This window comes from Pleurodeles waltl, chromosome 11, assembly GCF_031143425.1.
Source record: "Pleurodeles waltl isolate 20211129_DDA chromosome 11, aPleWal1.hap1.20221129, whole genome shotgun sequence".
Classification (NCBI taxonomy): domain Eukaryota; kingdom Metazoa; phylum Chordata; class Amphibia; order Caudata; family Salamandridae; genus Pleurodeles; species Pleurodeles waltl.
Genome location: NC_090450.1, coordinates 738,989,653 through 739,004,697, shown reverse-complemented (window position 1 = coordinate 739,004,697; position 15,045 = coordinate 738,989,653). Strand labels below are relative to the sequence as shown.

The following is a 15,045-nucleotide window of genomic DNA, read 5'->3' as shown; positions in this document are numbered from 1 at the left end:
GAAAGTGATCCTTTTGCTGATGGGTAGCCAGTGAAGGGTTCTGAGGTGGGTGGAGATGTGTTTGTGGCGTGGTAGGTTCAGGATGAGACGTGTGGCTGCATTCTGGATCCGCTGGAGTTTCTGCTGAAGCTTGACTGTGGTACCAGCGTAGAGGGCGTTTCCGTAGTCTAGTCTGCTGCTGATGAGTGCATGGGTGACGGTCTTCCTGGTTTCTATGGGGATCCATTTGAAGGTCTTTCACAGCATGCGGAGGGTGTTGAAGCAGGAGGAAGTTATAGAGTTGATTTGCTGGGCCATGGAGAGAGATGAGTCTAAGATGATGCAGAGATTGCGTGCGTGGGTGGAGGGTGTTGGTCCCAGGGCGGTGGGCCCCCAGGAGTCGTCCCATACTGTCTTGTTGGGGCCGAAGATGATGATTTCTGTTTTGTTGGAGTTGAGTTTGAGGTGGCTTGCTGTCATCCATTTGGCAGTGTCGGGGAGTCCGGCGTGGAGGTTTGTCTTGGCGGTGTTGGGGTTCCTGGTGAGGGAGACGACGGCCTGGGTGTCGTCTGCGTAAGATATGATGGTGATTCCATGAGGGCGGAGGATGTTGGCGAGCGGGCCATGTAAATGTTGAAGAGGGTAGGGCTGAGGGAGGACCCTTGGGGGACCCAGCAGATGATCTTGGTTGCTGGGGACTGGAAGGGAGGGAGGTGAACTTTCTGGGTTCTTTCGGCGAGGAAGGAGGCAACCCAGTCCAGGGCCTTGTGTCAGATTCCTGCATCGAAAAGGCGTGTTTGGAGGGTTTGGTGGCAAACAATGTCGAAGGCTGCGGAGTGGTCCAGGAGGATGAGTGCAACAGTCTCGCCCTTGTCAACTCTGGTTCTGATGTCGTCTGTGCAGGCGATGAGGGCGTCTCAGTGCTGTGGTTCTTGTGGAATCTAGACTGGGAGGCGTCAAGTGCATTGTTTTTCCTCTAGGAAGTGTGACAGGCAGGCGTTTACTAGCTTCTCAGCGACTTTGGTGGGGAAGGGAAGAAGAGAAATGGGGCGGTAGATTGTGAGGTCATTTGGGTCAGCTTTGAGTTTTTTGAGGAGTGCGATTACTTCGGTGTGCTTCCAGGAGTCTGGGAAGGTGGCGGCATCGAAGGAGCTGTTGATTGTGGTGCAGAGCTGGGGAGTGATGATTGGGCTGGCCTTGTTGAAGATGTGGTGGGGGCAGGGGTCTGTGGGGGAGCCTGAGTGGATGGAGTTCATGGTTTCTTCGGTTTCTTCATCGTTGGTAGGGGCCCAGGCGTGCAGTTGGTTGGAGTGGGGGGTGGGGGGGGGGGGGGGGTGATGGTGAGTGCAGGTGGTGTGAAGCTGTTGTGTATGTCTAGAATTTTGAGGTAAGAGTGGTTGGAGAGGGAGTTGCAAAGGTTTGTGGAGGTGAGGGCATGGGGTCTGATGTTGTCAGCGATGGCGTCACAGAAAGGGGGGCGGGGTCCTGGTGGTCTGTAAATGAGGGTTCCTCTGAGGGTGGTGTTGGCGTTAATGTGAATTAAGAAGTGTAGGTGTTCTGCGCTGTCTATGGTGTCGTGGGTGTTGGTGGTGATCTTGATGGTGCTTTTATGTATGATGGCGATGCCTCCTCCCGGTTTGTTTAGACGGTCTCTACAGGAGATTTTGTAGCCTTCTGGGATGGCTATGGCGGGTTCATATGAGGGGTTCATCCAAGTTTACGCGAGGAAGGTGATTTCAGGGGAGTGTGTTGTGATCAGGTCCCAGAGCTCGATGGCGTGCTTGTGTATGGAGTGGATGTTTAGGAGAATGCAGTTAAGGTGGTTGCGGGGGCTGTTGCTGTTGTGGTGCGTGTTGGTGTTGTTGTGGAGTGTGTCAGTGTTGTTGTGGAGTGTGTTGTTGAGGAGCATGTTAGTGTAGTTGTGGAGCGTGTTAGTGTAGTTGTGGAGCGTGTTAGTGTAGTTGTGGAGCGTGTTAGTGTAGTTGTGGGGCGTGTTAGTGTAGTTGTGGGGCGTGTTAGTGTAGTTGTGGGGCGTGTTAGTGTAGTTGTGGGGCGTGTTAGTGTAGTTGTGGGGTGTTAAAGTTGGTGTGGGGCATGTTGGTGTTGTTGGTGTTTGTGGGGGTGCAGGAGAAACGGCATGCATGACGTGAAAGGTCCGTGTGTGTGCTTGGGCGCAGGCGGGTGCTGTCCTGGGTTGAGGGTGTGTGGTTTAGTGGAGGAGTGATGCTGCCAAGGGGGGCGGGACAGCGAAGGCCAGGGGGACTGGCGCTAGCCGCGGGCCAGGCGCAGGCGGTACTGAAGGGGCACGGGGCAGGAACACAATGCAGAAATACACAATGGGGCCAGAAATATACAATGCAGGCAACAAAAAAATGCTTTTTAAACACAACAAAACCGAAAGAACACAGAAAAATGCTTTTAAAACGGCAAGATATGCCTACCACTAGGCACCAGTGATAAGGCGCAGGCGGGTGCCTGCGGGTGCTGGAGGGCCTCGAACTTCAGTGCAGGCGGCAGGGTCAGGGGCAGCTGGTGGAGCCAAGTGGACTCCTGGCCAGAACCAGGTCAGGGAGTCACACGGGGCTCCGCGCAGCGGGCACCATTAAGAGGGGGAGGTGGGAGGGTGGAGCAGCTGGGAGGTGGGAGGGAAGGGCCTGTGGGTGCGCAAGGGGGGCGGGCCGCAGGGGACACAGCGGCAGGGAAAATGGGACCGGCGAGAGCCAGCTGAAAAAATGGGTGAGCCCAGCAAACGGATTACAGAAGGGGCACCGAGGCAGGAACACAATGCAGAAATACAAAATGGGGGCAGACATATACATTGCAGACAGCAAAAAACGTTTTTGAAACAAAATGAAAACGAAAGAACACGGAAAAATGCTTTTAAAATGGCAAGATATGCCTACCACTAGGCACCAGGGATGAGGCGCAGGTGGGTGCCGTCGGGTGGTGTAGGGCCCCGAACTTCAGTCCAGTCGGCGGGGTCAGGGGCACGGAGGCAGGCTGGTGGAGCCAAGTGGACTCCTGGCAAGAACCAGGTCAGGGAGCTTTAGATGCCATTACGAAATAGGTGATTGGCTTCATATTTGCTTCCTTTGTCCCATCATCACCAATTTCTCTTGATAAAATCTTCCAGTTGATTAGTGCGAGTCTTCAGGTTCCGCTTGTGCCAGAACCTATGGGGACACTGTTTGGCATGTTTAGCTATCCTGATTTGTCAATACAATCAAAGCAATATTTCTTTATTGCATCTTTGATTGCAAAATGTTTGATTTTGCAGCAATGGAGAACAACTATACCTCCGTCATATGATCTTTGGAAACGTAAAATGAAATCGATTCAATCTAAAGAACACCTTTATGCTCAAAGAATCTGGGGAAGTGGGAGAATAATGTTCTATCCTCAGCCTGAATAAATATCAAGAAGCGCTAGGGAATTGATGTTTAAGAGTGAAACAAAGTGGCAATTACGCACAGAAGCACTATACTGGAAGTGTCTATGATCATTTGAAGATTTGGATTTATAATTTTGATATTTCAATATGTATACCTGCTCCTATATGCACAATAAATCAAATTTCAAAAAACTAGAGTAGACAATATTGCTTTTCCCAAATCTGAGAGCAGAATCCCAGCAGAAAAGAATTGGCTTTCAGACATTTGTATTTTAGCAGGCAGAAGCTGTACAGAAGTGTTTACAGGAGAGAAGAGGAAAAACTATTTTAGGGTGTGGTTTATCAAAAATCAGGCTGGAAGAATCCAGGTGGCTTGAAAGGTGAAATGAAGCTAGTTGGCAAACCTGCGTGGTGTAGTCTTAAACTTTATTACATAAATGGATACTTGTCTTACCTGTTTGATATACTTTTGTCTTTGTATGATTCTACTGGATATGTTCGGTTGACTGTGAGTGCTGAGGAGCACATGTTGTACGTAACAGATCATCATTTTCTTGTTTGATTGCTGTAAAACCTCTTCTCTCTCCCTTTATCAGCCAGAGTTCAGAACTGCTGATGGGGAATATGGAGAGAGTATCTGAAAAGGAGTCTTTGCTAAATCTGTGTACACATAAATTAAACTGAGAGATTAAGGAGGTATGCATTGGGTTAGGCATTGGCTGAGGTATTCTCATATTTTAAACTCTTGTTTAGACCCTTGTTTTAATCCTTATTTGGACCTGTAGCAGCAGTCCAAAATAATTACTGGTTACTAATTTAGCAGATTTTCACTATCTGCAAAATTTTACTTTCAACCATTTACCCTGCAAGATCACAGGAATTACCATACCTCACTGTGTAGAACCAGCAACAAGAGAGTATGATGCTGCACATTGGCCCTAATGCAGCTTTTCACCAAGATCTTGGCTCTGGTCTTGCCTCTTTTCTTCAGCTGCACAGACCCACAGTAGTCTAATCTGAATTTCCTAATTGGAACAAACCAAGCGTCACCTAACCATGACCCTGTTGTGTTTTTCTGTCTGCTACCAGGGCAACAGGTAAAAAGCGTTTAAATGCTGTGGTAGAGTGACTCAAGCTAGCGCCTGCTTTTCTGCGCACCACTCAGCTTTTACACACTCATACGGAACATAGCATGAAATAAGAAGTTGGGATGGTGCCTAATACAAATCCTCTCATCAGGATGGAGTAGTCAAGTACCTCAACCTAAGGCTTTAGAATATACTTAAAAGGCAGACCCCATACTCTGATCACCTTCTCCACATTTATCTTCCGATCAAATGTTATAGCTGGGCTAGCCTACCTCCCACCATTCCTCATATAATGTGCATTTCTCATTGAGTGAAATATCTATTGATCCTTGGCAGTAACAAGAGGTGTTAGTAAATGAAGTAGGTCTTCCACTTGATCTTTTTGTAACATTCTCTATCCTATCATATTTCATGCAGGTCCGGGACGTAGCACTCGCAAATTTCTTTGTCCAAGGACGGAGCCAAAGAGGTAAGGAAGCGCAAATATCTGTGCATGCTAGTTTCTGAAGGCCTTTGAAAATGGCTAATTGGCACGAGTGTAGGCTTGATGTCATTGATGTACAGAATTCCAAATGTTGGTACAAATAAAGAGGAGTCGGAATTAGTACACATTTTGGTCCTTGCTGGTTTGGGAAATGTGTTGAAAAATAAAGCAATAGTATAGATTTTAAGATAAAGTTGAGGGAGAGAGTAGGTGAAGAACAAATGGGAAGTTACTTTCAGACCTTGGCCATATTGAGGGAAAGCTAAGGTCCTCTAAGAGAAAGGCAACAAACAAATTGGGACTTTTCAAAAAGTGTCTTAGATGTAGGACAATTGAGACTGAAGCTGCCTTATAAGGACATTTTATTATGTGGAGCCAAACTGAATAAAGTAAATTGTAATTGAAAGTGAAAAGTTAGCCAGGTCAATCCCATTGATATGCAGGACAAAGTAAGCTGAAAAAGTAATGTTCCATTCATAGAAGCCATGTTGCACTGTAGTGATGGCATAGTACGTGAGTGCGGTTTAGAGTGAGGAGCAGTAGTTTAGGTAGGATTAGAAAAAGAAATCATAACTAAAAAGCATCACTAGTTTAATGTGAGGTGAAAACACCAACCTTGCGCAAGAAAATTGTACAGATGGTTTCTGGGAATACCTGAAATATACCTGAATGTGGACTTAAAAGGCTGTGAAAAGGTTTCAGTGATTAACTGATTTTGATGTCGCTTCCTTTTTATGTATTGTAAATGTTACTGAAATGCCTTTTTATAAACCAAAAATAAGAAAAAAAATTAAGACTACATATACAGGACCGATGTGAAGACATTAAATAGTTGCTATCAGAGTGTAAAGCCATTGTGTAATTGTCCGTGCCAGAAGGCCACATTTTTTAGAGAGAGCAGAGAGTATTTGTTAAGAACAATAGTCATTAGGCAAGGTGGTATCAATGTTGTGGAAAGAAACGGGTGAGGTGAAAAAAAAAAAAGAGAGAGAGGGATGAAGTGAATGTACATTCATCAAGGTACACAGTTCTGAATTGGTAAGTCCCACTAGGGATTTACTGAGACGCAGATCAATCTAGGCAAATCTGTAGTTGGAAGCAAATGCCCTCACACACCCTACTGGGTGTCATACTTCATCTTCGGGCCTTCTCCTCGTTGGACTGGCCCTGCAGTGTCTGACAGTCCCCACAAGGGGGCTCTTTGCCGGAGATCCTTTAGATCCCTGCCGTTTGTTGAGTGCTAGAGTAGATTGGCCCAGCAGCTGAGTGAGGTGAAGGACTGGAGAGTGAATATTAAAATTGGCTATAGGCCCTTAAGCCTTTATGTTTATTTACTTCCTAAAGGGCCTATGTCAAGGTTAGAAACAAAACTGGGAGTGCCGTAGGGAATGATATCCCTGCACTCACAGCAAAGAAGGAAAAAAAGGAGGGATAAAGGGAACTAGCCTTATCCCAATGTGTAGGTCGACATGTTTCACGCCTGTGGAAGTCACAAAAGGCTCAAGTGGTGTTTCTTCAGGACCAAAAATTACAACGTAGTCCTCACTACAAAGACCATGAATATGTCTGTGTTGTATAGAGATATGAAAAAGAATGAGACTTACATCTAAGCCTGGGTTACCTAGTTTTGGATTGATCCTCCTATATTTAGGACTAAACCCCTTGAGAAAATGCGAGTTGTGGGACTACTGCAGAAATTGTGCGTGACAGGTCCACATGGGAAACGTACCCATCGACCCCCACCCAGAAAATCCAATCCAAAATTAGGTAACGCAGGCTTAGATGTAAGCCTCATTCTTTTTCATGGGGGTTCGATTATATCTATGCTTGGAAGTGTCAGGAAACTGGTGTGTACACTCAGAGGTTTATGTAACCCATGGCAGATAAGGAATTGGATGGATAGGAGTGTACATGATGGGTGTAAATGTATGACAAAGGTTTTTTTTTAAATCAAAAATTACTAGTAGTTCTGGGAGTATAAAGGATAGCTAGTGAGAGAAAGTCAAACAATGAATAGACGTTCTCCATAGTGTCTTACCTCTTTCAAAAGAGTCTGTGATGAAGTGGGGCATTCAAGTGAGTCCGTCCTTTTCAAGGAGATCTTGGAGAACATTTTTATGATGATAAATATTATTGTACTGTTATAAAATGACATTCTAACTTGTTTAAATAATATTCAGACTGTTTAAATAATATTTATATCCAACTTAGTCTTCCTTTCCCAGGAAATCAAGACTAACAGAATCACAAAAATGTGATATTTGTGCTGCTAGGTGTCTAGACACAGCTATTACTAACATGTTACATCATTAGTTTGCTGAGTGAGCGAGTGCTCACAGTGACACTCGCATTGGATACTGCAGCTGTTTTTTCAGCATGATTGAAGTTATACTCTATAACAGGCTGCCTCTTTTGGTTTTATTTTTGGTGTTGCTATAAACAAAAACAAATAATAAAAACTATGATTATAAGAATTCTTAGAAGTCTTCTTCATGACCATCAGAACTAACTGATTGATACAGCTATTTCCACAGGGGCTTAGATAATTTAGTTTCTCTTGTAAATTAGGCTAAGAATTGCTAGTAGCTACGTTCTCATAGAAACTCTAAGAATGATCTGCTCTTTATAATGCATCTCTCCAGCACCTTTTTACAGATCTGCATCAACTGCACAATCCTTATTATATGACTGATGCAAGTCCATTGGCATAGAGGATAGTTTATACGTTTTCTTTGGGGCCCACCACATTTGTGGGTTGGGGACTGAGTTCAGATCTATCTCTCTGCTTAAAATGTCTCCAAGGATTTTCCCTCCTTTAGTTTCCAAATCTCCATCTTCAGATATTTGCTCTAGCTGTTCCTGTAACTATTCAAAATCTATGTGGTGTGAGTGATAAAAAAAAAACGAGGGATTGAAGTGCAACCCAGAGGAAATACCAGAGGCTGAGATTCATTTAAAAATTTCATGCATCACTTTGTTTTCCATGTGTTCTAAGCTGTCACAAAAAACAAAAGTAAGGGGCAGCTGGCCCCAACACTGTGATGCAGCATAGCTGATACAAGTGCGCTTTAGCACCCAATATACATATGTATACACAGTCATAGGGTTGATGAGGTCAACTTGACAGGCAGAAGAAATTACATGAAGGACAGAAGTAAAGACAGTAGCTGAAAATACAGGAAATACAGGTCAGATACTTATGCCCTAGGATGCCTTTAAAGACTTCAGAGCCCCCACCCACTACTGCTACCTCTTCCTAGTGATCCCATATACTTGTATGCATAGGCCGTTTATGCCTGAGTGTGGTGAATGCGTTTGCAAAAGTCAAGGGGCAGCCTCTCGTGAGTTAAGTGTCTTATAAGTCGAGACCCGCAGGATAAATGAGGTCTAAAGACGGAAGCAACAATGTAACAGCCCTAAACAGTTGGTAGCTTATGGGAGGGAGAAGGTACTCAGAGAATCACAAGCCAGTGGGGTAAAAAAATGATCAGTCAACAGCAGCAATTAATAAAAGACAAGTAACTTGCAGAACAAAGTGGCAGCCTTTGAGTTACTATGTTGCAAAGTGTTCCAGTCATCATTTTTGTGATGGAGGAATCGCCCCAAATAGGAGGTATGGGTCCTGAGGACACTGTGTCAAAGACACATGTTGAACCTAACTCATGAAGCCAAGAAGGCTGAAATTGGTCTTCTTGTTATTACAATTGGAGGGGACATGGCCTGACCAGTCCCTTGTGGGGCATGTATATCCCTGATTTGTACATGTTTGGTTCCTATCTATAATGGTACAGAGAGCTAAAAACAATGGATTAGAATGTGGCTCAGAGTAATTACCAGTGCAGAGTTATGTTCCATGGTGTTTTCTGGTCGTAGGGTAGAGGAATGTGACTGTGACAATGGAATGCCCACCTGCTGTGACCAGTACCAACTGCGTGTTACTGATGGCTGCAGGGGTCTTGTCCTCTACCTGTCCCCATTGGCCTTTTTCTTGGAGGTTGTCTCGAGTAGGCCGCAGGTGGTGTTGTTTGTACGGTTGCTTGGATATTGTTGATATCCCTGCTGATGTTGCAAGTATGGCTGATATTCATATGCCTGGTAATCATCACAAGATGTAAAACATCCCTTAATCTTGCGCCTCGAAAGGGTTAAGTTAGTGCAGTTGCAGAACACCAAGGGATCTTTCAGTCTCTGTGTCCGAGTTTATCGATTAAAAGGCAATTGCATACCTATTAGCCAAATAAGTCCAAGCCATCATAAAGGCATATCCAAAATTTCTATTTGGACCTCAGGCCTAAAGGAGGTTACTTAAAGCTAACGTCACTTTCTTGGATCTACTGCTCCGGCAAGCTGACGAATACATGTTGAAGCCACAATCATAGCAGTGTATATTATCTCTGTGGATGAAGTAACGCTTTCACTTGATTCTTTTTTTTTTTCTTCAGACAAATATTCAGATCTTCAAGGTAGGCTCCAGGATCCAACCACATTTGCCTTTGATATCTCCCCAACATAGTCAGGACATTAGAGTCTCAGACAGTGGTAGCAGCCATTTCAGAAAAATATTTGCCTATATTGTTGAAGCATGTCTCTTCCTTGTCTGGTGGAGTTGAGCAGACTAGTTTCTAGAATGTCCTTGGGCAGCCTGCATAACTACCAAATCTGGTCCTAGGTGTCTTATTAGGCAAGCCTGTGTTTTCTCTGAGGCTTTACTTTTTTTTGTCCAGACGAGGGATGATAGCAGTCACTGTTGCCGTGTTCTTCAACAGGTTCAAACTGTCAGACCTTATGTAGTCATTTACTTGTATGGCTATAACCAATTTGCGAGCTGACTCTTTAAAATCACAAAGAAAGCTGTCTGTTTAACTGGGATAGTTAGGCAAAATCTCTTTGCAGCTCTCTCCGCAAGAGCATGGCATTCTCCTAGGTCATCTGGCGGTAAACAATCCGCCGCTGCCGGTGGTGTTGGCAGTCTTGACATAGGTTCCATATAGTCATCCCATTCAGAACCACCATCCATAGGAGGGTCCTGCGTTATCTCGCCCTCTGTGGGTTCTTCGTCATCCGCATAACCATCATATATGGTGATAGGAACATTCTGGTTTGGTGTTAGTAGGTTCCTTGTACGTAAGCTGAGACTTGATGAGATATGAACCATTCTAGGAGTATGATGAATCACTCTCCTTTTTGGAGCAGGCATTGCATGGAAAGGTGTTGATGGAGATCCTGCCTTCAGAAATCTCTTATATTAGTCTGACAACATCTGCTGTACATCCTCTAAAAGAGCTATGGGTAATTGCATCATCTGCTCTTGGTATGGTTCTTGATCATTGTGTCATTCTTCCTGATCTGTAAAAGCCTTTATGGATGTGGGTTTTCTATGTCTCCTAAGGAAGAAAAAATCTCCCTCTAAATGTGGCGTTCTCCTCTTCCAGGTCCAGTCATTTTACGTGAGGTGAGTGGGACTGTATGCAGGTCCGAAATGGCCATTACTCTCGGACTCCTCCACATCTAGGAAGTGAGTGATCAGCAAAGGAGAGACCTTACTGGGGGAGGTGCGCTCAGGGATGATAGTAATCAGAATCACCTTCTCAATAATCAAAATCACTGCTTTGCCGTTCATCCACGGTGTAGTTGATGGGTCCATCAGTGGTGTAGTCGACTGATATTTTCGTTGTTGGCTCTGTTGTTGGAGGTCGTGATGTTTCAGCCATCTACACAGATTTTGTAGTTGACAAGTTGTTTTAATGAAGTGTCCATCTATGGTGTCATCTACATCGTTGACGCCAATACTGTAGTCATAGTCACTGTTCATGTTGTCGTTGGTAGTCTCTTCAATAGTTTTTTCATCAACATCTACCTCGTCAGCATGTCTTTTTGTTTTACCTCAGAAGATGTTTTTAATAAGGGCGTGGAAGGCGTTGATCTGGATCCCCTGGATCTTGCTGATGCAGCTCAGAGTTTTTTAGCTTCTATTTTCTCTCTTGGCAGGACTTTTGATCCCCAGGAATCTCTTTCTCGGGTGATCTCTTTTGTGAGGTTTCTTATGAGGTGTAGGTGTTTCCCCACCTTCCTCTCATGATGATGGTTGCTGCTATGTCATTTTTCCTTCTGTAGCCTAAGCATGAGCCTGGCCTCAGACTGTTTAAGAGCCTTTGCTGGAAAGGTTATGTGGATTTTACAGTGCTTAGTTATATGATATGATTGAAGGACATACAGGCATTCCTTGTGGGGATTCGTCAGAATATAATCTGAAGGAAGTCTCTAATGCATTTGTGGGCAGGAGGTTATGTAGGTTTTTAGGAGGAACATTGAGGCTGATTGGAGACCGGTCGAGGGACGGTAGGCAGCTTCTCAGACCTCTCTTTCCTGTGTATTTAAAATCTACCTCTAATTCTAGCCACGGGTCTGCAATTTTACTTGGTGCATCTAGACTTTTTTTGTATCTCTTTTTCTTTCACTCAGATGAAACACATTTAAACTGAGCAGAAGTCAGTGAGACTCCGTTCATGCAAAATGTACAGTTAGACATCTGAGGTATGATTGCCAGTGAGGGGCAGAGTGCTGTTGCCTTCTTGGCTAAAGTTTGGTTGTTATTAAAACAATGTGAATTGGTTAACAATGTCACTAGTTTAAGCTATGCTGTGCAATGCTTTTCTGTTTACTTATTGTAATACCCGTGGGACTCCCACCTCGACAACTGGAAAGATTCAAGTATGTGAATCTTTGAAAGATATCAATACTGGTGAACTATAGTGTACTGGTGGTGAACTACAGTGTACAGGTAAGTAACTTGTTTTTTCTCTCCCTGGTGAACCCTAAACATTCTGTTAACGTGTGTTTTTAGTTAACAGTGCCTTCCCTGGTTGCAATTCTTTTGTGGATCAAATTTCAATCTTGTACATCTCTGGTGGTCTGGAAGCTGCTTCGCCGGTGGTTAAAACATGAACCTCAGTTGCTCATGACTAACCCTATGACGCTGTTATCCTCTAGTGGTTTAGAAAGTTATCTTCCCCAAGTCTTCACTGTATTGATGGACTAACCCATAGCATCTATAAATGGGCTGGTTTAGGAAAGCTCTGTATTCCCCAGATTGTTCCTCTTCCTCTCCTGGATGAATCTTCAACCTTTGAAATTCTTACTTGGAAGCTGGTTCATCCACCCCACCCTGCAGAAGGATGTCTCTGAGCACTGTGAATCATTGGATCATTTTATGATGATCCTGCAAGTTCCTGTTTTTCCCTGAGAAATCCTACCTCTTTAGTACGATTCACACCCCTGCTGTACCAGTCTCACCCTTTCCAACCTTCCCTGCCCCATACTTCCTTCCCACACTCAACTCACTCTGTGATTCACACCTACCTATTTTTTTCCTGACCTTATCCTATTGCCCTCTCCCTCACTTCACTTTCCCCCTTTCTCACCTGCATTCCCTACTCCTACCACACCTTCATGATGCTTGCCCATTGCCCTAAAGCTTAACTTCTATACTCTTCCTCTCAACCTCCCACTTTAACCTCCCTCTCCTTGCCCCTTCTTCCTAGACCCTCCTACCCGCCTACACCATTTCTCAGCTTTCTACTTAATGTCTACCCTCAGTCCACCCTGCACTTTTGACTAATACCCTCCTCACCCTTTCCCTAAAATAACAACACTACCCCACTCTTTTACACCCTCTCTTCAGCATCTCTAGTTACAAATTCCCCATCTCAGTGCCCCACTTTTCTCTTCCCTTCACTTATGCCCCTTCCCTTGACTCTCAACTTGTAAGAAAAAGACTTTTCCACAGTCCATCCCATCTTTCTCCTTCTTGGATGACTCTTCCGCTCTTCTCCCTCACACCTTTTCATCCACTCCTTTACCTTAACATTCAGTCCTCCTGGTTTCCATTTTTGTACCCCCTCAACGTGTCTGTTCTTTTTACCCTCTAGAGTTCTTTCCCCTCTTCCCTCAACATATGTCTAAACTCCTGTCATGTACCTCCTCAGCCTTCTCAAGATCCATCCTTTATAATCCTTACCAACCTTTCTACCTGATGATGCCCCTCAACAGTGACTCTCTGCCCTGCCTCCTTATCAACAAAAGATGTAAGAACTGCCTGAATCATCAAGACCTAATTGTGGGTCCTGTCCTGAACCTCGGACTCATTACTGTGACATAGTTTTGAAATAACGCTTTCCCAACATTCAAGAAGGCATCCCTATGGTTACAAAATCTTAACAAGAAATCTGAAGCCCAAATAAAACAGCAGAGGACTACCAATCTTCTTAAATGGCTCCTTATGCACCACTATTTTCCGGACTTTTCAGCTTCTGAGTGTGAATCCATTTTGGTCAGGTGCCCCCTTCTCCAACAGTTTCATTATTATTTGCACTGATCTACAGAACCCTCGCAAAGTCAGTCTTCGTAGAAGCCTTTTTTGACTTCATGGGTACAAATGTGCACAAACACACGCATTTATGCAGACTGGAATTTTTTTACAAACCTGATCCATGCCATCCAAGGTCATGCTTGTCAAGCTTAGAAGCAGTGAGCCTCCATCAGTTGGTGTCTGGCCCCATGAATTTTGCCACATTTGCTACAAATGGAGTGACCACCACAAATCACTTTAATGACAACCAATAAACGTGATTATCAAGACCCTTGCAACACCCTTGTAGACTTCCACTATTACTTTCTGATTACATGACAGACAGAGAGCATGTCAGCATACCAGTTCAACATCTGCCTTCTACATTATGATCCTCTACTCAAGAAGGAAACAGTCACAAGACAGGCTGCTTCTCTAAAAGACTGAATACTGTAAATGCTGAAAACCAAGCCCTTGAAACATTTTGGAAGAAACATCATAATAAGATCCATAACCTCCGTTTCCAGCACCACCATTGAATATACAAAGCCACCATCAAGAAAGTAGAGAAACACCACTGCAAGCTTCGCTGAAGCAACCTGACCATCTGGAGAACAAATTCACCAATGAATTCTGGAATTACAGAATGCACCTCTTCTAGTCTCAGCCCTGCTTGTTGACAAATCTCTTCATTTCCAAAACCAAAGCCATGGAAAGCTGCCTTATGACTATGTCAATGGAAGACTTCTTACAACTTTATTTCCCCTCAGGAATCCTTGCTCCAGTTCACTCCCCAGATTCCTCTCCTTCAGTCTGATCCTCGCCAACAATTTTACTGACCTCCACCAGCTTACCAAAACCTTATTCATCATGAGGGCCTCGAGACGCATTTTCCCTTTCATTGGATTGTCCTGTGAGATACTGGCCACATTATCATGGTTTTCTCATTCCTAATATACCTATGGAATGTAGCCAAATGCATCACTGTTTCTCTTTTGCAGACTCCAGAGGATTCATAAAGTAGCTGTCAGAAAAGATACTATACCTCTCTAGTCACAGTGATGATTTGCCCAGCCCTTAGCAAATTCTGACCCTGGCGTATTGTAATTCTGACCCTTGTGTATTGTTGTAATTCTGACCCTGGTGTATTGTTGTAATAATACTGACCCTTGTGTATTGTTGTAATTCTTACATTACCACTGATCTGTTCTGCTTGAGGTGTGTCAGTCAATGTGTATCTTGTGCTAATTCCATGCATATTCTACCAGTTCTGTATGTGCTAGAGCAGCTTGCACTGCGGATACCTATAGGATACCTAGTCTGTGTCCTACTGAAGTTTGAGGAAACCTTATCATGGCTACATTGATTGGCATGTTTAATTAATTTAATGTGACTCCCTTTGAACCCATGTCTAACTTACGCCTCTTGCGTTTATCTTGAAAAGTGGGTTTCTTGTTAACTATTAGTCCGGAACGGAAGATGTTCAAGTTTCAAGCTCTCTGTAAAGATTGACCTTGGATAGTCTTTCATCACAATAAAGTACATTTCGGAATACATATAATTCAGAACGTATTTTTACTGTAATTATGTCCTATTCCAGAAGATAGGTCTTCGATTTTTTGATGTTGCAAGCCCTTAGACATTTCTTAAACAAGATTAAAGAAATTCATAGTTGAAAATGTTTTTTTGTAAATTTTAGAGCTGTTTTGTTGGTTTGCTTTCACCCAAGCAAATAAATCTTGATGGATATTTTCAT

General features: G+C 43.9%; 1 protein-coding gene across 1 annotated transcript in view; it reads left to right on the top strand.

Moving 5' to 3' along the window:
* LOC138266081 (trichohyalin-like) overlaps nucleotides 1-15,045 on the top strand; it is a 475,778-nt gene that overhangs the window by 106,800 nt on the left and 353,933 nt on the right. The window contains exon 8 of the mRNA XM_069214443.1: nucleotides 4,876-4,927. Within this exon, the coding sequence (XP_069070544.1) occupies nucleotides 4,876-4,927 (52 nt within the window). The remainder of the gene's footprint in view (nucleotides 1-4,875; nucleotides 4,928-15,045) is intronic.